General features: G+C 33.6%; 1 protein-coding gene across 1 annotated transcript in view; it reads left to right on the forward strand.

Moving 5' to 3' along the window:
* Positions 1–23,048, forward strand: part of COL11A1 (collagen type XI alpha 1 chain) — a 195,472-nt gene extending 172,424 nt beyond the window's left edge. Inside the window, exons 55-67 of the mRNA XM_080802136.1 lie at positions 1,436–1,489; positions 1,611–1,718; positions 2,180–2,233; positions 9,893–9,946; positions 10,828–10,935; positions 11,436–11,489; positions 11,596–11,631; positions 11,733–11,786; positions 13,274–13,523; positions 16,889–17,001; positions 18,445–18,513; positions 20,608–20,841; positions 22,313–23,048. Coding sequence (XP_080658262.1) covers positions 1,436–1,489; positions 1,611–1,718; positions 2,180–2,233; positions 9,893–9,946; positions 10,828–10,935; positions 11,436–11,489; positions 11,596–11,631; positions 11,733–11,786; positions 13,274–13,523; positions 16,889–17,001; positions 18,445–18,513; positions 20,608–20,841; positions 22,313–22,459 — 1,335 coding nt within the window. The 3' untranslated portion in view covers positions 22,460–23,048. The remainder of the gene's footprint in view (positions 1–1,435; positions 1,490–1,610; positions 1,719–2,179; positions 2,234–9,892; positions 9,947–10,827; positions 10,936–11,435; positions 11,490–11,595; positions 11,632–11,732; positions 11,787–13,273; positions 13,524–16,888; positions 17,002–18,444; positions 18,514–20,607; positions 20,842–22,312) is intronic.
* The last annotated feature ends 1,897 nt before the right edge of the window (positions 23,049–24,945 follow it).

Genomic DNA, 24,945 nt, shown 5'->3' on the forward strand with positions numbered 1-24,945 from the left:
GCCAACTCACAGTTTTCCAATTAAAACAAGTAGTTTCAAACATGGAATTTGTATTTTTCAGGTATTATAATCAGCATGCATGGAAAAAGTAATTTGTTGACATGGTGTCTACAAATGTGTTTTGAGAGTCTCTTTTGTTTGATCTGAGTCTCAGGTTGCCAACATGGTGAAAAATATAGGTGAAACATTTTATAAAAAAATTAATAATCTTAGTAACAAAAGTAACAATAGCCAATGTTTGCTCAGTGTGTTTTTATGTCCCAGGTGCTGTTATACGCCGTTTACGTTTCTCAGCTCACTGAGTTCTTATGATGACTCTGGGAAATAGTTCTTATTATTCTGTGCCTTTTGCAGAGAAGTAAACTGAAGCTCTGACATGGTATATAACTTTCTAAAGATCACAGAACTAATTAGTGGCAGAGCCAAGATTTGAGGTCAGACAGTCTGGGTCTAGGCTTTATGCTCTTAAGCACCAGATTCCATATCTGCATTTGATACCGCTACACTGGAAAGCTTGAAAAATACTTTTACATGTGTTATCTCATTTAAATTTAACAACAATTCTGTAGCAAGAGGATTTTTATTGATAATATTTTATGGTTGAAAGAATGGAAATTCAGGAATACTAATAAATTGTTAAAAGTCACAAAGCTAACAAAAAAAGAACTATAGAAAGTTGGATTTGACAGCTTTCTTACAAGGATAACGTATATAGTCGAGGAGTAATATTACAAATAGCTTTAAACAGATTAGTAATTAGCATCTCTCCATAGCAATCTATGCAGCTACGCAGAAGTCAGGCAAACACCAGAATATTCTCTTAAGCTGTTGGATGACGTATGGAGTGCGAAGATTTTTTTTTTTTTCTGCTCTTGCTCTAATACTAGATTTTAAAAAGTGATAAGTATTTTTATGTCACTCATTTATGTGAATTGCATAGTTCCGGAAAATGAGAATAAAATTTCTGCTGACAGTCAAGATTTTAAATGTGCACTGCCCTAGTTTGGACATGATCCTATAAGAATACATAACATATGGATGTTCTAAGATTGAGAAAGGAGCCCATCTTAAAACACATTAAAGGATGGAAGGGAAATCTAATACATGCAACTAATTCTAAATTATACAACATAAAAAATGATACCTGAGTATTTAACACAGTAAGTGTGACTAAGCCAACAGTATTTCTTAAAAAAATTACTGTTTCTTTACACTGATATGATTATCTGTCAATCATTTATTTCTAATATTCTAACTGCAAGGTTTTATATAAAAGGGTTTTGATTTTTCTCCTTGTGTTTTAAACTAAATAGCTGTAGACAGCCACAATTTATTAGACAATGTTACAGTTTAAACTGGAGTATTTGTGAAAAAGTCTTCAGTTATGTTAGTTTTATATGCAATATGTATTTTAAGTGCAATTTTCTGTTTATAGGGTCCTCCCGGAGCTGCAGGTGCAGAGGGAAGACAAGGTGAAAAAGGTGCTAAGGTAAAATATATATTTGAACGTCTTATGGATACATTGAACAGCATCTATTTCAGTACTTTTAATCACATAAAAAATATCTTTTCTCATTATCAACGTGTTCACACATTTTATTTTCTAACAGGGAGAAGCAGGTGCTGAAGGTCCTCCTGGAAAAACTGGCCCAGTTGGCCCTCAGGGACCTGCTGGAAAACCCGGTCCAGAGGGTCTTCGGGGCATCCCTGGCCCGGTGGTGAGCATCTCTGCTAAAAGATGCCATTTTGAAAATATTTTATTTCCCCCCCAAAAAATTACGAATGAAAATGTGCATGTCAGCATCATTTCGTAAGGTATTGTGTGGCTGTTTTATGGGAATTCAGTAAATATTATGCAGGAATTAAAGCCAGATACTTTTCAAATACTTAAATATGTCATTTATTTAATAAGCGCAAAGTGAAATTCCAACATAGAAAGGCAGAATAGAAACTGAACCCTAAGAATTCAAAGATGTACCGTTTCTATACATACATCTGTATAGACATACACAATGTAAAAAGATTAAGAATTGCTCATAACATTTGTAGATGTTCTGCATATGATGAGATGCATAAGTAATGTTTTTGCTTTCTCTCTTTTTGGATTTCCAAAACTGAAATTTAAAAAAAAATCTATGCTTTTGTTAATTAAAAAATCAATTACATTTATTTTCTATAGGGGGAACAAGGTCTCCCTGGAGCTGCAGGCCAAGATGGGCCTCCTGGTCCCATGGTAAGTATGATCTTTTGTTATTTAGAAAGGGAGAAATCCAGAAACAAAATTGTTTATAAGCTAGAATTTCTGAAGTTTTATTTTATAAATTAGTTTATATTTTGTACAATATTCAAGGAAGTGTACTACTTAGACTTAAAAAGGGGAAAGTAATCCTCAATGATAGGTTATTTGGAAAATATGCCACTTGATCAGATCTTTCCTTTCTTATGTCCTTTGGATAAAAAAAAAAAAAAAAAAAAAAAATTCCACTCTGAATAAAATGCCACTAATGGTCCAGCCAGTTCTTTTCCAAATCTGGACAGTTCCCCCAAATGCATGCAATTACACTTAGTTTCCTGGCACTTCATTTAAAAGAATGACATTGGCACAGGCACATAGTGATTCCTTCACCAAATAAATTGTTCTTTTCATGAGTCATAGAGGCTGAAAGATAAAACATTAACCTCCATTAGTGAAGAAAGGCATAATTATTACAACTGAAGTTTGGTTACTATCATAAACCCTATGTGCAAAAATGCTTGAGCTATGCAACAGAGCATTTAACTGACCAGCATACACTGTTCATAGATGGGAGTTCATTACAGGAGCCAAGGCTAAACCCGCTACAGAACCTAGGCAGAAGTGAGAATCTAAGTCTTGCCTTTAAAATCATTGTTTTCTGGGGACATTTGGGTGGTTCAGTTGGTAAGAGTCTGCCTCCAGCTTAGGTCATGATCCCAGGGTCCTGGGATCTAGCCTTACATCATCAGGCTCCCTGCTCAGTGGAGAGCTTGCTTCTCCCTCTTCCTCTGCCTGCCAGTCTGCCTACTTGTGCTCTCTCTCTCTAATAAACAAATAAAAACTGTAATAAAAAATCATTTTTTCTAGTGACAGATTCTATTTTATTGTAGAGGCATTTGAAATTCATTGTCCAAAAATAGTTGTATGTAAAGGGATTAATCAAAATAGCTAAATAATACCTACAGCATTATGCAAGTGTGATGCATGTTGGTTCAAATAGTCAAATGCTTCTGTAGAGCAATTTACATTTTACAAAAATACCTCTTATCATGAATATATTACGTACCCAGAATGCCATCAAAACTGGGATTCATAACCTTAATTATTGTGGAGGAATTTTGGCCATTCCTTTTAGTAAAAATGTCACAAAATAAAGCAAATATTTCATGTTACAGAGATAATTTTTTTAACTTTTACTGAAAAGTTAAAGATCATTTATTTTTGTGTGAGGATAAAAGTTATCAAATTTTGAGTGACCTTAAGCAGGAGATTATCAAATCTGCACATGACTCCATTAGCATCAGAACAGGGACCTGGCTGAAGCCCAGTGGGCTCCACCTCTGTGCCACTATATAGGGAATATTCTCCTTAGTTATGGTAAACTCCTAACTGAAGAGTCAGAGCCTGGAAAAAAAAAATAATTCGCCTTAATGTCACCTTAAAATTTGCCAGAGATTTTTTTCTTGTTATTTCAGATTTTCCAATAAGTATTCTGACCTTTCTCCAGATGAAATAAAAAACATCATGCTGAAGATTTCCTTCCGATAATATTAAAAATAAAACCATCAGACATACCACCTGACTCCAGCTTGTAAAAGTTTATATTTTTGACTCTTAGGTAAATGCGAGTTTACCGAGCAAGGGGCAGAACAACGCAAACCCTTTTAGGCAGAGTGAAGTGAAAAACATCTGAATTTAACAGTATGGGTACCATGCCTTTCTCTGGCTCCTTTTTTTTTTTTTTATCAGAGAGGACTTATAATGTGAATAGACTGTAGCTTTTTCATAGCATCAATTAGTTTGACGATATTTAATTTTAATGAGATTTAAAGTTTTAATTTCATCAATTCGTTTGATGATATTTAATTTTAATGAAAATTTTAATGAAAATTAGCTGGTTCTCATGAAGTGAGGATGGGCGGAGAAACCATCTTCAGGATGCTTTTTATGGCAATTTAATGAGCTTTGCAACTCAGCTAAGAACAAATTATTTTAGTGTAAATTTTTGATTATGGTTAATGGTTAAGGTCATTGACTCTCAAGCAAGTTCCCTAGTTTCAAAAACAAACACTACCACTTACGTGCTGGACTTTAGGAAAGCTATTTATTTATTTATTTATTTATTTAGCTTTAGTTTCCTCATCTGTAAAATTAGAATATCAGTAACATCTATCTCGTGGGATATTATGAAGTTTAAATGAATTAAATATGGATATTAATATCTCCTACCCCATAGGATTCTTATGTTAATTAAATAAGTTATACATAAAACACTTAGACCATTAATTGGCACTAGGAGCACCAAATAAAGAGTTATTAATAGAACGAAATGATGTTCTGAAAAATAAACAATTTCATGTTTTTAGTTGAAAAGTAACTAAATTTGGGGTGCCTGGGTGGCTCAGTCTGTACAGAATGTAACTGTTTATCTTGGGGTTCTATGTCCGGGCCCCACATTGGGGGTAGAGTTTACTTAAAACAAAGTAACTAAATTTTTGTTTGAAAGACACTGATTGTTAAAGCAAATGAAAAGGACCAATAAATAAATTATGCTTACAGCAGTTAGAGTATAAAGTAGGTAAGTACTATAATAGAATCAAGCAGAGAATGCTAACTGTAGTCAGAGTAGGACTGTTAAAATGCTCTTTCCTCTGGGGACCTTTCCCTCCTCAGAAGTATGGTAAGATTATTAAAGGAAGAAAAAAAGAGGCTTAAATGTGCATGGAAGGCTTAAAAATGTGGGAGGTAAAAATAAGAGATTTCAAAACTCATACAAATTTGCATTCGTCTCTGAAATTAATCCATGTGAAATTCATCTGAATATTCTCTCCATAATGTGTTTTTCCTCATTATAATTATAAATATATTCACATGCACATCCAAGTCTGCACACGTTTCAGAAACCTGTTTATCACCGTATTTCCGCAGCTACCTGTTGGGTCTCTTTTGCCCTTCTAGAAGCTGCCTGAAACTTCCTGCTGTAGGGTCCACTAGTCAGACAATACCACCCAACATTCCCTTCCCCCAACTTTTAAATACAACTTAGCTGTTCAGTAAGTAGGACTTAATGTGCCTTCATCACTCCAGATAGCCAGCTACCTAGGTAGATGATCATGCTTTAACAGAGCGTTCAGCGGTGTGGATGCCATGCCTTTTCCTCTGGCTTTTTGTTTTATCAGAGAGCATTTATACACTTCCTTATACACTGACTTTACTTATAATGGTATTTTATAGGTATTTTATATACGAATCTATGTTAACCTTTGGAATGGAAATTCTTCGGGATGAGAGTAAAACAGATCTTTTAAAACTTTTAAAATGATACGTGTTTGGTCCTTGCCCACTCTGTAATCTGCTCTACTAGAGTTCAGATATGGTACAGTATTTATTTTTCACTTTAAAAGTTAGACATTTCTCATAGTAAAAATTAAACTTCTATAAATGCATGAATTTATGTACATATATATTTAGAATCACCATATGGAACCGAGGATAGATTAACTAGTACATATGAGAGCTAACAGAAAGCTAAGGACAATGATGAGATTATATAAAGAATAATAAAAGCATTTTTTAAGTTGAATCAAATTTTCAGGTAGTCAACAAGAAAAAGAGATAAAAAATTACCAGAATATAATCAGGCATTCCTTCTTTTCACATACTGATAAATAAAATATCTGATAGCATTATTTTTCAAACCATAAGTGCCTAAAAAAATGGTAGGATGGCTTACTGAATGCAGTTTGATTTTTTTTTTTAATGCTACCTTTGAACTATCTGTAGGCAGTGTTGAGATACGTAGCATTCCAAAATGATTCACCAGGTTTAAATAGTAAAGCATTTGCTTTTCACCAAATTAAATATTATTTCACAATATTGCATTCTAAATAAAGTGTGGGATCTACAGTTTCTTTAAACTTCAGTGCACTAGAGTTTTGAGATGCATATCAAAGCAAATATTCTGTAAAGCATAATACTGCAGGGGAAAATGTTTGATTGTATATTCTAGACACTTAAGGATGTATTATCCTTGTTTTCCTTTTCACTTATTACTTATGAATTATGTATTTCCCTAGGGTTTTTCAATTTGCAATATCCTAAATAGGAAATAGAAAATATGTACTTAGAATAACATTTTCATATGCAGAATTGATATTTTTGATATGTCCAAGTTCAGAGCGTTATTTATAACTGCTATCAATATCATAACTTTACCAATTTCTATTTCCACCTGATGAAAATGATAAAAAACTGATTTTGCTTGGTAAATTTGCCCTCAGATAATGTTTGCAAGTTCATAAGAAATTATTAGCTTAGAGGAATTAATCCTCATTTCCTCTAGCTCTCTTATGTACATTTATAGAAATGATTTAAAATGCATGAACACAATGTCTAGTATATTTCGCATTAAGCCTGAGTGATTAGAATTCCAGTATATTTTCACCTTCATCCTCCTCCTCTTTCTCTTCTTCCTCCTCTTCTTCTTTTCCTTTTCCTCCTCCTATTTTGCCATTTTAGCTTATACTATAAGAATGTGGTGAGAAGGCTGATTGAGAACTGTAACTTTTCAAAAAATGCTCTACTGCATTGTTTATATAGTACTTTTGTAGGTCTGATTTCTCTTTCATTATTACGATACTGTGATACAGTTGTTACTATTAGAGTACCTTCATAAGTGAAGCTCAGAGATAGTAAGCAATAGATCCAAGGTCACCCAACTAATGGGTGGTTAGACCTGAGACTCTGAATGAAGCAGTGATTAGAATATTGATGTTTGGCAAGCAGCATCCCTACCAGATCTCCCACTTAGAGCAAAATTTCTGTAAAGTATATCATACACCTAAAAAAGTTTGAGTGTAGAATGAGAAGTGAAGAAAGAAAAAAATCTAGCCTGCACATAGTTTTGTATTTTTAGTCTGGAGAATGTATTTACTTTTAATTGACATTATGTCAGGTTAAACCAATATTCTTAAAAGGTTTCTACTACTGGTACAAGCATATGGTTCTTTCATGCAGCTATGTTTTTACTAGAACCATTTTTTTCATACTTTTTTATGCCACCTTGTTCTAACATGTAACGTCTTTGGCATTTATCCTGAGGGTGACATGGTTTCAAGAAATTATTTAAGTGATTCCATTACTCATTGATATTATTCCTTTTAAAATGTGCTATAGGGAAACATTATTTTCCTCATGATTCATCATGCATTTCTGATAAAATCAGAGAATAGTAGATGTGAAATATATTCCCTTACTTTAAAAATTATTAAACTAGTAGAACTAAATAGGTAATACTTTTATTTTAACATAAATGAGATTTTTTTTGCTGTTCTGATTTGCATATTGATTCAACCTGGTTTGGGACCTAACGCCACAGAACTATCTCTCTCAAAGTGTAATGAGTATCGAACTTATGAAACAGATCCCTGGTCTCTTAACTCGAGAATTTCAGATTCAGTTGGTCTGAGTGAGGCCCAAGAATTTGCTTTTCTAGTAAAAAGTTCACAGATGATGCTATTGCTGCTGGTCTGAGGACGACACTTTGAGATCCACTCTGATAGGGTGTTAGTAAATAAGATGAAAGTTCGGTTTTCAAACCCAGCCTTAGAATATACTTAGAAGTAAATTTGGCAATATCTTTGTCATCTACTTTTTGTCTGTAAGGGTTTTAACAAAGTGGCATGATTATTTTTATACAAAAGAAAGTCTAAACTGAATTAGCATAAATTTATGTCTGAGAATTAATAATTTTCTCCTTGTTAGAAGAATATTATTAGGGATGCCTGGGTGGCTCAATGCGCTAAGCCTCTGCCTTCAGCTCAGGTCACAGTCTCAGGGTCTTGGGATCGAGCCCCGCGTAGGGCTCCTTGCTCAGTGGGGAGCCTGCTTCTCCCTCTCTCTCCTGCTGCTCTCGCTGCTTGTGCTCTCTCTTCCTCTGTCAAATAAATAAATAACATCTTTTTTAAAAAGAACATTATTAGGCACATTCACTTTTAAAATTGCACGTGAAAATAATTTATATCTATTGGTAATGGAATGATGTAGGGAAATTGTCCCCTTCTATATCAATATACTTAGAGAATTTCGAATTCTTCCATAAATTAAAACAAAGATAAATATATATAATAAATATTGGTCCTAAATATTGTTGTTACACTGTACTATTTGTACGAATCCTATCCTTATTTTCCCCTGATGATCAGGGATTCAGTTTAAGGTACAGATGTGAGTAATTAAGGAATCCAAAAGGCTCATCTATTCAATCTAAGGAGACAGGAATTATAATCCTCGATTTATAGATGAGAAAACTGAAGCTCTTTTTGGTTAGCTAATTTAAATTGCTAATAAGAGAGGCTGGCTTCTATCCCAAGTCTATCCTATTCTGAGCCCATAATTTTTAAATTACATCATACTACTTGGATCAGATCCACGGCTCTTAATACTTTAAATTCACAAAAATGATGAACTGAGACTTAACGTGCTCTTTCACATGGAAGATTCAAAGTGTCTGGGTAGGGAGGAAAAAAATTGCTCATGGTAGCCTTGAAGAAGATACAATAGTATCTATATACAAAGGTATAGTTTGGTAAAAGTTAAAACAATTCACTTCCTAAGTGCCTTGTTAAAAATTGTTACTGAAACTATAATTTTAAAATTCAATTCGATATAAATAATTCAAACTCATAGAGAAACTGTAGAAATATTTCGCTTTGTTTTTCTGCAGGCTTACTACTGCTGGTAGTAGTGACCTACATTTTGTAGCCTTATCTTGACTCTGATTTCATCAATCACATCCTTACTAACCATCTTTTACTGTCATTTCCACTTCTTCTGACAGAAACTCTTGGCAGTTTCATTTGTCATTAATTTCAGAACATGGGTCATATTTTGTATTACCTTCGATATGGGGTACACTGATTTTTATATAAAAATGTTTGTTACAAAGTCATTAATATGAATAATTCCATGGGCAGGGGTCAGAACTAAGAATTAGTTGATGAAGTCATGCCATGATTTTCATAAAAATATAATTTAGCATAAATAGATAAATGTGTTATCCTTGGACCATAAAATGGTTAATTGGTAAAATAAAGATGTTTATATGAAAAAGCTAATTTTTTTATTATTAAATTTACAAATAATTTATATAAAAGATTCTGCAGGAATTACAGTTAAAAATACTGTTTGAGTTTGCTTAGGAAAAGTGGTTATCAAAGGTCAGTTGACTGTCAAAAATATTTTGGGATTTTTTTAAACTTTTCAGGAAATACTGTAATATATTTGACCTTGTAATGTATTTGACAACCGAATATTTGATTGATTTGGTGTATAATTTGGAAATCCCTTCTTCTAAAATTACTGTATTTAAAAATTTATCCTTTTTTAGTTTAAAGACCATACAACCAAGTCTTGTTTCTAATTCCACATTTCTGTGGTCACACCTGTTGATAGGATCCTTTATAATTGTGGTTAAATATTAAGCCATGGAGTTTTAAACAAGCAAAATTATTTTGAATCCTGAAGAGTAAGCACTAATCATTATTAATTATTTTTGAACTCTGTCATATTACCAAAACCAGACTTGCCCTGTGGGTAGTAATATGATTCTCTAACTCATACCTACTCTATGTATGTTTATTATTTCTTATTATTTAGGGACCTCCTGGTTTACCTGGTCTCAAAGGCGACCCCGGCTCCAAGGGTGAGAAGGTGAGAGAAAAAAACACATATTACTACAATTTTGACATTCTAATGGCAGAGAAAATAATTTTTCAGATTAAAATGACTCAAAAGGAAATTTCAAAGAATATCTTTGTCCTTCTAACCAAGGAAAAAACTGCCAATCCTCTGCTTCCCAGATGAATTTAGAGGAGAGAAAATATACAAAGTCATAGTGAAAAATGTATCAGAATTCAGTGTTATGTTTTTTCAATGTCCCCTTGTTGGAACCATATGGAGAAAGCATATGGTTATACTAAAATAACCCTTCAGAAAATAAACAGATGGAATAACAAAATGCCCATTTTCATGTTTTTAAACATGAAAATGAAAAATTTAAGCTATAATACCTTTGAAGTAGTAATTTGATCTTCCAGAATGTATGCTGCGTTACACCAAATAATTAAAGAAAATAAGCCTTTTTAGAATGCCATTAATGTTTTTTGGATTATTTTTAAATCTCCAAATGTCTCTTAAAGACTATAGAATTTCTGAAAATTAGAAATCATTTCATATAAAATATGCTTATTAAAATAATGAGTTTTCAGTTCTTTCATCATGAAATAATTCTTAGTAGAGAGTTCATTTTAAGTAAATGAAACACTGAAGGTGATATTTTTAGAAAGCATTCTGTTTCCTAAAATTCCTCCCCACCAATAAAAGTCTCCCTTGATATAAGCAGTAAATGATCCTGTTAGGTAAGAGAAAAGCGGGTTCTTAATCCATTATATCATTCAGAAAAGGTTAGTTTCTTTTTTTTTTTTTTTTGCTTTTATGTTTCGTAAACTTAGTGTGCAATTATTTTATGATTATAGTTTAGTAGATGGTTGTAATTTATATATTGTTAAATTTCTTTTCTCTGCCTTCTAAAGGGACATCCGGGTTTAATTGGCCTGATTGGTCCTCCAGGCGAACAAGGTGAAAAGGGTGACAGAGGACTCCCTGGAACTCAAGGATCTCCAGGAGCAAAGGGGGATGGGGTGAGTAAAGATAAAAATTATTCTCCTACTCCTTTCCAGTCGTGTATACACACACACACACACACACTTGCACACATGCACATTCCATTAAACACGACCAAGGGAGTGATTTAGAGTATCTTTAATCTCTTTAAGTCAATGATGTTTTCAAAAAGAAATTTGCTTAATCTTAAAGTAATAAATTAAAAACATGACAAGTTAGAAATAGAAAAATTACAGTTCAGTAGTTAATTACACAGAAATTTATCGAATTTCCAAAACATACAAGTCATTATTCTGAAGGCTGCTTTATATCTATAAAGATACAGACATAGAAGCAAATGGGGAAAAAAAAAATACAGATTACCTTGCAAAGGTTATTTCTTAGATTCAGAATGAAAAGTTTTAGGCTATTCTTACATATTTCTGCATAATCAAAACCCTGCAGATGTGTTGTTATGCACTAATGTTATGCAAAAACTGGCTGAGGAAAACTCTAATTTGGATGATTCTCTCTGTAGGGAATTCCGGGTCCTGCTGGTCCCATAGGTCCACCTGGTCCTCCAGGCTTACCAGTAAGTGCGAGACAAAAGAATTTTATAAAGTAAACTTGTAAATAGACCAAAGAGTCATGAATTCTCCAGATTTTTATCTGCCCTTTTGCCTTTGCCTTTTTTCTAGGGCCCTCAAGGTCCAAAGGGTACCAAGGGCTCTGCCGTAAGTACTTTTGCCTTTGGGTTTTCGTTTTTCAGGGAAGTCCACTCAAATGCCTTGTTCTTCATTTATCTTGTTCCTTTCCCCCCACCACCCCCACACAGGGACCTGCCGGCCAGAAGGGTGACAGTGGTCTTCCAGGGCCTCCTGGGCCTCCGGTAAGTGCAGAGTAACAAGACTGATGTGCTGGCAGTTAGCGTCCTGAGACTGCCAGCGATTTCTCTGAATTTATAAGAAGGATGAAAAAAAAGGCATTTTGTCAAAGTGCTGATTTTTCTAGGAAATAGCGACTATATTATGTAATCAGGTCCCCATGCCAAAGTTTTCTTATAATTGAATATATAAAGATACATTAACTATATATTATGATAATCTTGTTTTTATTTGTTTTTCAAGAAAATGACTTACTTTTTTATGTCACATTTTTATGAAAGCAATTGATTGTATGCCACAAAGATATACATATGTCTGACCACACTAGGAATAAAGACAAGAGTTTAGATAGTTGGCATTTGTTTTCCTACTGTATATAATGATCAACCAAAAAGCAATAGCGATTTGTAACATTTATTAATGCTGACATTTTCCAGGCTTCACATTACTACTAAGTGAGAGATCCACTTTGCTAGGGCTGCCATAACAGGCACCACAAACAAGGTGGCTTAAATAATATAAATGTATTGTCTGACAGTTCTAGCGGCCACAAGTCCTAGATCAGACTGTGGAAAGCATCGGTTCCTTCTGAGGACTGTGGAGCTGAAGGTCTGTTCCATGGTCCTCTCCTTGGCTCATAAATGGCCGTCTTCTCCTATCTTTTCCTATCATCTTCTGTCTATGTGTGTCTCATAAATTTCCTCTTCTTATAAGGATACCAGTCATATTGGGCTAGGATCCACCCTAGTGCCTTTATATTTACTTAACTAATTATATCTACAGAGACCTCATTTCAAAATGAGGTCTTATTCTATGGTACTGGTGCTTAGGACTTCTACATAGAACTTTCTGTGACACAATCCATACCAGTATGGATTTAACTATTTGGTGTAGTTCTACTCTTGCCATAAATGCAAATTCAAGTCTGGTTGCATTTTTTAAGCTTTTTAATTTATGCAGTTTTAAGTTGTATTTGAAATAAGTTAATGTGTATTTTTAAAAGTTTAATGTTTCATAATATAAATTATTATCAAGCACAGTAGACAACTCATTAAGTAGCATAAGAACCCTAAAATGGTGTTTTAATCTTCAGAGACTAAAATCTAGTTGTGGAGATAAGACAGGTAAATGAGGACTAATTAATAAATAATCAGGTAATGCACATATGTCCACACAAATCTTTTGCTACATTACTTATGTAGAAAAAGTTCCAGATATCATCAGAGTTGATGTCTACTTTAGTATCCCTACTAGATTATTTAAAAAAAAAAACTTACAAAGTTTACATATCTATCTACCTATATATGTGTGTGTGTATATATATATGTCTATGTATATATATATATTAGCAATTAGAGAAAACATTGAAAATAGGAAAAACATTGAAAATCTAAACCAACTGTAATTTCTTATAACAGTGACATAACTAGTGATAATTACGCAGAATATTCTATCTTCAGAAGCAATTACATGCACATTATCTCTTTCCCAGGGTCCACCTGGTGAAGTCATTCAGCCTTTACCAATCTTGTCACCCAAAAAAACAAGAAGACATGTTGAAAACATGCAAGCAGATGCAGGTGATAATATTCTTGATTACTCAGATGGAATGGAGGAAATATTTGGTTCCCTCAATTCCCTGAAACAAGACATCGAACATATGAAGTTTCCAATGGGTACTCAGACTAACCCAGCCCGAACTTGCAAAGACCTGCAACTCAGCCATCCTGACTTCCCAGATGGTATGTTAATAATATAATGACACAGCAAATGTACTGAACCTCTAAGTTATGACGATGCACTGTCAGCTCTTTAATTCTAGTTAAATGTTTAATATAGAAAATAAATAAAACTAAAGCAAATGATTATTCATCCCAATCTTGTAGACAGAAAAAGTCATTTACACTGTGCAACTTAAGATCTGCTTCAGAGAGTGCTTTGCCATTTTTGGATGATTATAGGTAACATAAATGCATTTTCTCTGTACTAACAATCATAGAACAGGTTTTTTGTGTGCGTGCATGTGCACATTAGTATATAATTATTTATATCCTATAACCTAAGTTATTTTACATTGATATGAGTAAAGTTACATGATTAACAGCACAACTGAATCGTATTTGACCTCTCAGTTTAGCAATGATTTGGTTAATAGAATATTTAAGAATTCGGATAGCTTGGGGCAAAAATTTATGTAATGGATCCACAAATAATCGAGCTGTGAACAATTTATTTGTAATAATAATCAAGATATTTTATTATACCTACCATTTAACATAAACGTTTACATACCCATCCTGAGAGGGCAACAGTTTCAAGTATCTTGAGTTAGTCAAGAAACTCACCTAATTATTAAACTAACAAGGGGCAGATCTTTATGTCATCTTAAATCTCCCACTTTACATGTAAATATTTTATCACTCTTTTTACTGTTGGGACAATATTATTTTGCTCTGTCAATCATATAAGAATGCTGTAACTGAGATCTAAATAATTCAATACAGACAGAAAATTTCAATGTGATTCAGAAACAGCCACCACCATAAAGGAAGAATGTCATAAAATCTTTTCTTAATCAAGCATAGCCTGTTGAAACTAAAACACAGGTAGCTACTAAGGGTTCCATACAGACTAATATCCAAGGTCTTCAAATGTATAATATGTATATGTGAAAAAGATATATTCAGTTCAGTAGTAATGCAGTGATTTATAAGAATGATTCAGACTTCGATCTAGCTAAGATAATCATACATTATTGAAATTCAAATATAAAAGATTACAACATGTACTGAGTTATAAAACAACATATGATTAATTAGAACCTGAGCAGTCAAGAAAAATTTTTGTAAATTTTGGAAAATGGAAAGTTCACTGTGAGCTACAGTTCCCTGTGGTTTCCATATAATAACTAGTATTATTAATTCTTCAATGTGTTAATTAATTGCAATTAAATATTAGTTAATTAATTAAACAGTGCCAGGGACTGTTCTTCAGACAGAGATTCATAGATAATGCAGAAGGAATAATGCCTTTGAGCTACTATTATCAAACAATGGAGAAAGCAAAATCATAAGTAGTATTTATAGCATATTATGATGGATATTGTGGAAAAAATGATTAGATAAGTAAGGGATGATTCGATTTTGGATAAATAAGATGTTAATATTTAAGGAGGTAACATTTAAGCTGAAACCTATAAAGAGGTAGTCAGTTATGCAAAGAATGGAAAGGGTGTTCTGGGCAGAGGATGTGGGTCTTTTGAAAGCCTTGAAGAAGACAAGGTCCTGGTGTCTTCGCGGAACTGAATGTCTCCATGGCTAAAAAGTAGTGAGCAAAGCGGAAAATGACTTTGAAGTAATTTGGAAGAAAGCAAGGTAGAATCCAAAGAAGCTGGTTAAGGAGCTGTTGGATTAATCTAGGCAAGAAATTGTGGTGACTTGATTTAGGGACCTGATAGTGAAAATAGGAGATGAATAAATTTGAGATAAATTGTACATGGTATCCATAGTATACAGAATTTATTGAACAAAGGTGTCTTGGTAATTAAGTTATTATTATGTTATTTGAAGAACATTTAATGGCAATACTAGCAGATTAAATCAAGATAAAAAATACCACAGATGAATCTTGGAACACTGAAAAAATAAAATTAAAAAAAAGGTAACAGAACATAAAAAAAAACCACAGAATTTCTAAAAACTGTAAAATATATCAAACATTAAGAGTGGTTATTCTGATGGGTAAAATCCTGGATGATTTTTTTTTTTTTTTTTTTTTTTTTTTTTTTTAAATTTTATTTATTTATTTGACAGAGAGAGAGAGAGATCACAAGTAGGCAGAGAGGCAGGCAGAGAGAGTGAGAGAGGGAAGCAGGCTCCCTGCCGAGCAGAGAGCCCGATGTGGGACTCGATCCCAGGACCCTGAGATCACGACCCGAGCCGAAGGCAGCAGCTTAAACCACTGAGCCACCCAGGCGCCCCAATCCTGGATGATTTTTAACCTTTTTTTATATATATCTTTTTTCCTGAGGATTTCAATTGGTTCCAGATGTGAATCTATAAAAGGTGCAATCAGAAAAAATTTAAATGTTTTTGTTAAATAAATATTTCAAGTGATCTGACATATAGTAGAAGCTAATTAACTATTAAGAGTACTCTTCCTGTTTATATACCATAGTAGTAAAAGATAAAGCAGATTCGTATTGGGTTTTTAAGAGTTCTAGTACAAGCTAAGCAGTTAGAGATTTCGGAATGTGAAAAGTTAATAACCAGTAGATTCACATAATTCAAACTAATATTTTAAATGAAGTGGCAGCATAGAAAATGGTAGGAGGGAAGCAAAGTGTCATCACATGTATATCAATGCTATCTCTCAATAGCTGTTAGCAACAAAAACCATATTGTCAATTATTTTAAAACAATTTTGTTATTCCTACTGCTTACCATTTTTACTCATCTACTACTAATTTAATGGTCACCGTCATTCACACAATAAAATCTGCTCTGCATCTATTAGATGATGACATTAATAGCAAGCTACATTTAAATATATAAAATAGACCTACTTTTTAGGATCTAATTCAAAGAGGGGTATATTTACTACAAGAAGTTTATGCTGTAAAGTAATGCAAAAGTATGATCCCTGAGGCTAAGTAGATACTATCACCTCCATTGTTACAGATGAATAAACCAAGGAAAAATACAGTGATTATTATACTCAGACGATTTAAGTAGTAAATAAAACATATGGGATTTAGGGTTAAGTTAGCTGATTCCAATATGCATGCAACTTACTTACAATGGCTAAAGTGAATGTTAATATTTGAGGAGGTGACATTTAAACTGAAATCTAAAAGTAACAGACATGCTAGGAACCAGAGTATTCCAGGCAGACTGTATGGGCAAAGCTTTGATGCAGGCAAGACAAAGGGCCAATCTTTAACTATTCAAATGCATACCCCAATATGACCAGGAACATAAAGTGATTCTCGTGGGAAGAGATCCAACAATATTAATTTTTCTTTATTTCTCTAAGAAACTTTGATATTTAATGCAATCATTTTTCCTATGCATGTATTTGTATAAGACATTTTTTTTTCAACTTCTAGGTGAATATTGGATTGATCCTAACCAAGGATGCTCAGGAGATTCCTTCAAAGTTTACTGTAATTTCACGTCTGGTGGTGAGACTTGCATTTATCCAGACAAAAAATCTGAGGGAGTAAGTACCAATCTGTTTTGGTGGTGACTGTTGACAGTTCTTGCCATGTTTTTGCAATATTGAACTAAACAGGAAAATTATACTGTCATATTTTCATTTATCTGCTTTTCTTACAGGGTAATTAGAGCATTTCATTTGCATAAACATGAATAAGACACCAAAGTGATGCACAGAGTTAACAAATACTTCTCTCCTTTATCTTTTACCCAGATGTATTCTTTATGCACCTGCTTGTGCTCTAAAATTCTATGGCTTTTCCATGACACAGCACAGCTGATTCTCAAATTTTAGTGCATGCATAGGATTCTTCATCCCAATTACCACACGATAGAACTCACAGCTGTACATGATGTTCGAAATACACAATTTATAATCTTTTACATAAAGTAAGAGTATTGTCTGCATTTGCGTATTTTTTAAATGTTTAGTCTTTTCAAAAACATTTCTTGATTTTTACCCAGCAGTATCAATATATTTGAGTTCTATCTTTAAAGCTATGAAGACAAATTACTAATATAGGGAAAGATCTCTCACTAGCATAATTGTATTCTCCAGTTTCTGGTGATAGATGTTACCTTTGCTTGTAATCTTTTAATGAATCACGTTCTTCTTAGTAAATGGTGTGGGCATACAGAGGCACAGAAAGTCGTGAAGGCATGACAAGTAGCTTTAGGTGTGTCTAATCTCTTTAGGGGAGAAGTGAAGTTTGTGAGAAAAGGATGGGTAGCAATGGCAGGAGGCAAAACAACTTCTGTTTCCCAACCAAACGTGGCCTGTGGCAAAGCATAATAAAATTTCTGTAGCCCCCAAAGAAACGAGGGAACATGGAAAATGTCTCCCCTTACGCTGATAACTCAAATTCCCTACAGTGAGGCCTTAGATCCCTGTATGTTTTGCTGATGTTTGCAAAGCAAAACAATAAATGCAGATCTATTGAAGATTCTAAACATTCTTCCCAACAGGAGATGATTAGGCTTGCTTCTTGCCAAGGACTTTTCCAGAGCATGGCACCCTCAGTTACTGGCTGAATGCTTTCAGGATGCTTCCCTTCACTAGGAAATACTGATGGTACTTGTCTTGATGGCTGATTCCAGCTGGTATTATGAGGCATTCCTTTGCAAAGGGGTTTTGCCTAAGAGTTCCACCAAGGTCCCCTACAGCTCTTATTATACTGTCGGTAGGTTATGCCCCCCTCCGACTTTTTTTGAGCCAATTAAAAAAAACAAAAACAAAAAACAGGAAGAAAAAGAATCCGTTTTCACTAAGTGGGAATTCACAGGATCTCTCTCAAATTTTGCTCTTTATTTCGTTTTCTATAGTTCAGGATAGACTATTTTAAAACTTCTATGGCATCTTAGTCTTACTGAAAATTACTGGTACGTACATAAACAATACTGTTCATAATTTTTACCTATTTTCTAACTTCCTGTTCCTTTGTGACAGGTAAGAATATCATCATGGCCAAAAGAGAAAGCAGGAAGCTGGTTTAGTGAATTTAAGAGAGGAAAACTGGTATGTTACTACCTCAACATGAAATGTTTTATCTTACACTTCATAAATAAAGCTCAAATTATGTATCTCTAGATCCTGACTGTGAAAGTCTAAATTGTAATGTCCAGGATTTCGTGTGTTCTCCAGCTTGCTCCAACTATATCTCTTAGACCGCTGTGGTATTTTAGAGAAGTCTAAATGTTTTGTATCAGAATACATGGAAATATGCTATACTTACCAAAATAATGTGATCGGATAAAGTATGCATTTCACTAAGTACCTGCTAGACATCATAAAAATAGATTATGTTAGAAATGTCAGATATAGAGAATACATAAATTATTTTTTGTTCTCTATTTCAATGAAAACTTTTGGAAAGTGAAATGTTTTTTCTGATTGCTACATGTGGCTATAAAGTGAACTGACTGACTTGACCTTTTATTTGGATTGGAGCACAAGTTCACGTAGATATTTCTTGTAGATATTTCTCATACAATGACCAGTTCACTAGTAATAATTTGTTACAGGTATTTTAAGATAGGTGTCAAAACTAAATCGACATTATAAAAGGTGTTTAAAAATATGTGTGTGTTTAAAATATTAATAAGAATGTATTTAAATGAAAGTTTCTCACTTATCCAGGTAATTATTCAATTGTTTGATGCTCTTAAAAAAGCTATTATTTTGCAGTGATGGCTATTTTGTAGTTATCCTACGGGAATCTACACAAATTAATTAACAACGTTAGTGAGGTTCTCCACATAATTCTTCAGTGCTGTCTTCAAGTTACATTAAATATCCATGTGACATCTTACCAGTGTAGAAGTTAAAAATACATACACAGAATGGTGTGTATGGTGTTATTTTTTTGTTGTTTTGGTTTGTTTTCCTTCGTGTCCCTTTCCCAAGTGTCCTTTTTTCTTCAACCAAACAAGGTTCCTCACTATCTGGGCTGTTAGTCAGTAATGAGTAAATAAATTCAACAATAAGGAAGAAAGTCATAGGTAACTATCTTTATGTGGGCTAAATCTATATTCTAGGTAAATTTCCTACTCCATGTTTAAAAAAAAAAAAAATCTAGGTTTCTATGTTTCAGCAGTCCCCAGTGTTTCTATTGTACCCAATGAAATAATTTATTAATTTAATAAAGGGTTTTAATAATTTTCAATTATCTTCCTGCTCTAAATACAAAATAAGTATTTACTGACTCAACAAATATTCACTTGCATCACCTTGGGCATTATGCTTAGTGGTGGTGACACAGTGGTGAGTTAAGTACCTCATCTAAGAATGAACAAACAGGTAGGTATGTGAAGTAAATAGAAGACCAAACAACTTAGAAAACTATGGCCTCAAAATAAAAACTCTAGGAACTTGTTTAAAATTTGGGCCAGGTGGATGTACTATGAAATTTTTTAAAGAAGTAGGTGAAATTGGAAAAAAAAAAAAAAGGGGGGGTGCCTGGGTGGCTCGGTGGATTCATTGAGGACTCTTCGTTTCAGCTCAGGTCAGGATCTCAGGGTCAAGAGATCTAGCTACTGTGGGCTCTGTGTTCAGCAGAGACCGGAGTCTACTGGAGAGTCTTCTCCCTCCCTCCCCCTCCCCGTCTGCTCCTCCCCTCCCACACACAAGCACTCTTTCTAAAAAAAAAAAATTAAGATAGGTAACCTTTGCATTGCACCAAGATTCCTCAGTTCCCATTGTTTCACTATTTAAAAAAATACACAAACATAATGAGAGATAGTTCATAATCTATAATTTAAACTTACTTAAATTACTTTAATGAAATACAATGAAAGATCTCTTGAAAACAAAAGTATTTTTTTTGAAATTTTTAATGGTTAGGACAATGAAGCATAGAAATAAAGTGACTCTTTTCAAAGATAAATAGTGCTTGCAGTAAGTCAGGTGGGAGTACAAGAACGATTTCATAAAATCCTGACTCTGGGTCTTCTGCCTCTCCATGCCCACTTTCTTCCCCTAAGTGAAAATGGGCCTCTTGATTCATCTGCGTGCTTCTGGGATCACAGTTCACTGTCAGCAGTGATTTTTATCCCTTTGTAACATAAAAGAGCAAAAGAATCTTCATGTGTCTTTTTATTCTTTTATTCCCAGCTTTCCTATTTGGATGTTGAAGGAAATTCCATCAATATGGTGCAAATGACATTCTTGAAACTGCTGACTGCCTCTGCACGGCAGAATTTCACCTATACCTGCCATCAGTCAGCAGCCTGGTACGATGTGTCATCAGGAAGTTACGACAAAGCACTTCGGTTCCTGGGGTCAAATGATGAGGAGATGTCCTATGACAACAACCCTTACATCAAAGCACTATATGATGGCTGTGCGGTGAGTATAATCACTTGCCTTCTTTCTCAGGGTGGGAAGCAGTGTGTAACCACCTCAGTTTGGCCCTAAGCCAGGTTTTCTCATGAAATGGATGGCAGTTTTTATTAAGATCTGATGCTCAACACTTACATTAAAATACAGTATCTTAGAAGCCACTGATACACACATACACATGCACACACACACACACACACACACACACACAAACTCTGAAACATACATATAGACACGTATTCTAAAATCCATAACAGAAGGTAATCTTAGATCATATGTTATTTCTATGGAATTATTCCTAATCATTGGAAACTATTGTAGCTAGTTATTCTTGAAATCTTGAAACTAAAAAAAAAACAAAAAAACAAGAACTTTATTTAATTTGTCTCCTTCATCCATGATCCTGAAATGACAGATAAAGGAATCAGCATTATTCTAAAATGAAAGATAAAGGGATCGGCATTATACCATTTATACCATAGATAATTCTTACCCTTGTATTTTGTTTGTAAGGTGCTTCTCTGTTGCTTCTGTATTACCACCAGTTTAGGCAGTTATTATCATTTTTTTGTTATTTCTATCTTCTGGAACTATCCTTTTCACACAATGGGAATTCTATTTAAGAAAATGGCCCAGAGACCACACTGAAAACCTCATTGTTTCGCTGATGACTAAAGAAGTCACAGTTACAAAGAAATAGGCCCACGCCTTCAACGAAGTAGGTAGGGTACCCACAGATCAAAGAAGAGAAAATAAAACACATTAAAAGTAGCAAGTGTCTGGGGTGCCTGGGTGGCTTAGTGGGTTAAAGCCTCTGCCTTCAGCTCAGGTCATGATCCCGGGGTCCTGGGATCGAGCCCCGCATCGGGCTCTCTGCTCAGCGGGGAGCCTGCTTCCTCCTCTCTCTCTCTGCTTGCCTCTCTGCCTACCTGTGATCTCTGTCTGTCAAATAAATAAATAAAATCTTTAAAAAAAAAAAAAAAAAGTAGCAAGTGTCTGGATTTCCCAGTAGTAATATACTGATAGTCATTCACAAAATTAAGATATAGCAGCAGACACTCTTTAACTTCTGACCTTGTGCACTATAATTTCTATACTGTATCTTAAAATCTTGAATATATACGTAGTATGATTACAGTGGTAAAAATATATTATTATGAAGGAGCCTAATGCAATTTTATCATCAGTTTTCATATTAAACTGTACTTGTCAATTCAATAAGATTCTCTTCAACTGTGCAATGTATCTGAATATTATAGTTGGGTAATAACAGCTAAATGTTAAACGTTCAAAATTTAAAACTACATATGACATCAGTAATAACAGCAAGAGGGAATCACACAAAGATAATGACAAATTTCTTTCTTGCTCTCTTTCTTACTGTCTCACCTCCATTAAAAGCCTAAGAAAAAAAATAACATATATGTTAAAACTATGAAATGATTGTGTAACTTTGTATTTCTGCTCAATTTTACAGTCCAGAAGAGGCTATGAAAAAACTGTGATTGAAATCAATACCCCAAAAATTGATCAAGTTCCTATCGTTGATGTAATGATCAATGACTTTGGTGATCAGAATCAGAAGTTTGGATTTGAAGTTGGTCCTGTTTGTTTCCTTGGCTAAGATTAGGATGAAGAACATACAAAATCAACAGAAAAAAATACCTTGGTGCCACCAACCCATTTTATGCCACATGCAAGTTTTGAATAAGGATGGTAGAGAAAACAAACTTGCTACATATATATGTACCGATTAGAAATACCGATGCCCTTGCAGGGGACAGAATCTTTACATGACAAAAGCTTCAAAAATCATAAAAATACAAGCTAGTGTGGCTGAGATGGAAACAGGCCTTATTCTTGATTCCCAATTTTCATCTCTCCTTTTCCTATTTGGATTTCTTTGGTGCTGTAGAAAAAAGAAGAGAACGATATATATTTCATAAAAGATATGGTGCTCATTCCCATCCATCAAGGATGTACTAAAAAAGTATGTTTAATAAATTGTAATTATTTTATGTACAGTTCTATACTGTTATCTATGTGTCCATTTCCAAAACTTGCACGTGTCTCTGGATTCCATCTGACTCTAATTTTATGACAATTGCAGAACTATGATGGCAATAAATATATGTATTATGAAAAAATAAAGTTGTAATTTCTGATGACTCTAATTCCCTTTCTTTGATTAATAATAAAATGCCTTTGTATATATTGATGTTGAAGAGTTCAATTATTTGATGTCGCCAACAAATTTCTCAGAGGGGCAAAAACCTAGAAGACTCACGGAAGCACACTTGGATCAACTCTTCTCTACTGACAGTAACTTTGGTGAATTTCAGCCAAAAATATCATGCATTTTGATGCTTCATTCAATGCTATACCTCAGCTTTTTCTTTTCAGAGTCCAGGATTTCACAGGATCCTTGTATATATGGAAAATAAGCAAGTTTATATTTTTGGACAGGAAAATATGTATGAGAATCTATTTTAACAAATCGATGCCTCCATCAAGCAAACAATTAGATGTACAATTTTTTTACTACCTTATCTCATCTCATTGTTTTCAGTGTGCTTCAGTCATCCAGATTAATATTAAAAGATGGGAACAAGGCAATTATTTATGAATTTGTTCAATGTTATGCTTTTTAACCAATCAATTTCTTGAATTTGATTCCACGTTGCATATTATAATAATCTTCAAATACTATTTTACCTGCACCTTCCCAACAAATACTATTTCTTTTCTTTCAAAATAGTATCATACATTATTTGACCTGCCTAATTTCTAAATAGCATATGGGTGGATTGTTACTAACAGTGCTTGTTTTAAAAGTCATACTTATTAAAGCAATCAAAACATTTTTTTCCACTAAGGTATTTTCTTCCAGGTAGCTTGATATAGCAGTAAAATTTTAAAGTTACAAATTGAACTTTGTATCTATTTTAAGTAATATATGTAAGACTTGAAAATAAATGTTTTATTTCTTATATGAAGTGTTAAATTAATTGATACCAGATTTCACTGGAACATTTTCAACTGATAATTTATCACAAAAGACCATACCTGTAATACTGGAATTAAAACGTGAACACTTGTCATTCAGAAGTTCTTTTATTTTTGAAATCAAGTTTGTAAATGTCCTTTCAAGAAGGGAGATATGAATCGTATAAATAAACTCAAGTCTTGTCTACCTGGATTGGTCATTCTCTTTCTTAAATAGGTTCCCGGTTACTCTCTATTGCCGAAAAGGCTTTCCATTCTGTTTCTTGACCATCCAGATTAGAATAGTTTCATACTTTTGGAAAGGAATATTTTCCTTCAGAGATAAGTTTTTTGAATTCCCCAGATGTCTAAAATAAAAACACCACATGGTAATGCTCTATTTACAAGATTAAGGTAGGCTATATTTAAAATTTCAGAAAGATATTTTTCATAATTAAACATTTTGCAAAGTCTCAAACATATGTTCACAATTTCAGCACTAGAAATATTTCCAGAACTTTTACATAGTCTCTAATTATACATAAAGTAATATTTTTTGCTAAGAGAAATTCCATACCTCAGGCAATTTAATGAATATATAGCAATAAGAGAGAATATTTTGCATATTGACCTGCCTTGGGAAAGCTGTATTATTTGCCCATTTAAGCAAAACAGCTTCAAATTTGGCACTCAATAGAATTAATGAACAAATAACTGAATTGCTTATCTTTTTCTATTCCTTGCACATATGGATATGGTCTTCTCTACTGCTTTGGATTTTTTTCCTCTCCCTTATATCTGATTTAATATGAACAAAAAGAAGCTCAGTGGAAGGAAAAAGCATATGACGTTCTAGTCTTGGCCCAAGCAGTGTAAACTCTGGAGAATCATGTTGACCCCAGATGGATCCTGGCATGGATGGATCCTGGGCCAGATGCACACAAAATTTGGCTTTACTCTTTAAAAAAAAAAAAAAAAAAAAAGAATACAAAATTACAAATACAAAAAAATTACAGAATTTACACTTTTAAGTGAGTGAAGGCATTATAAGAAATTTTTAATTATAAAAAATGAACCCATACCAAAAGTATCAGATAATCTGGGAGGGGGAAAAATCAATGTTTT

Source organism: Martes martes, assembly GCF_963455335.1.
Source record: "Martes martes genome assembly, chromosome: 4".
NCBI classification, from domain to species: Eukaryota; Metazoa; Chordata; class Mammalia; order Carnivora; family Mustelidae; genus Martes; species Martes martes.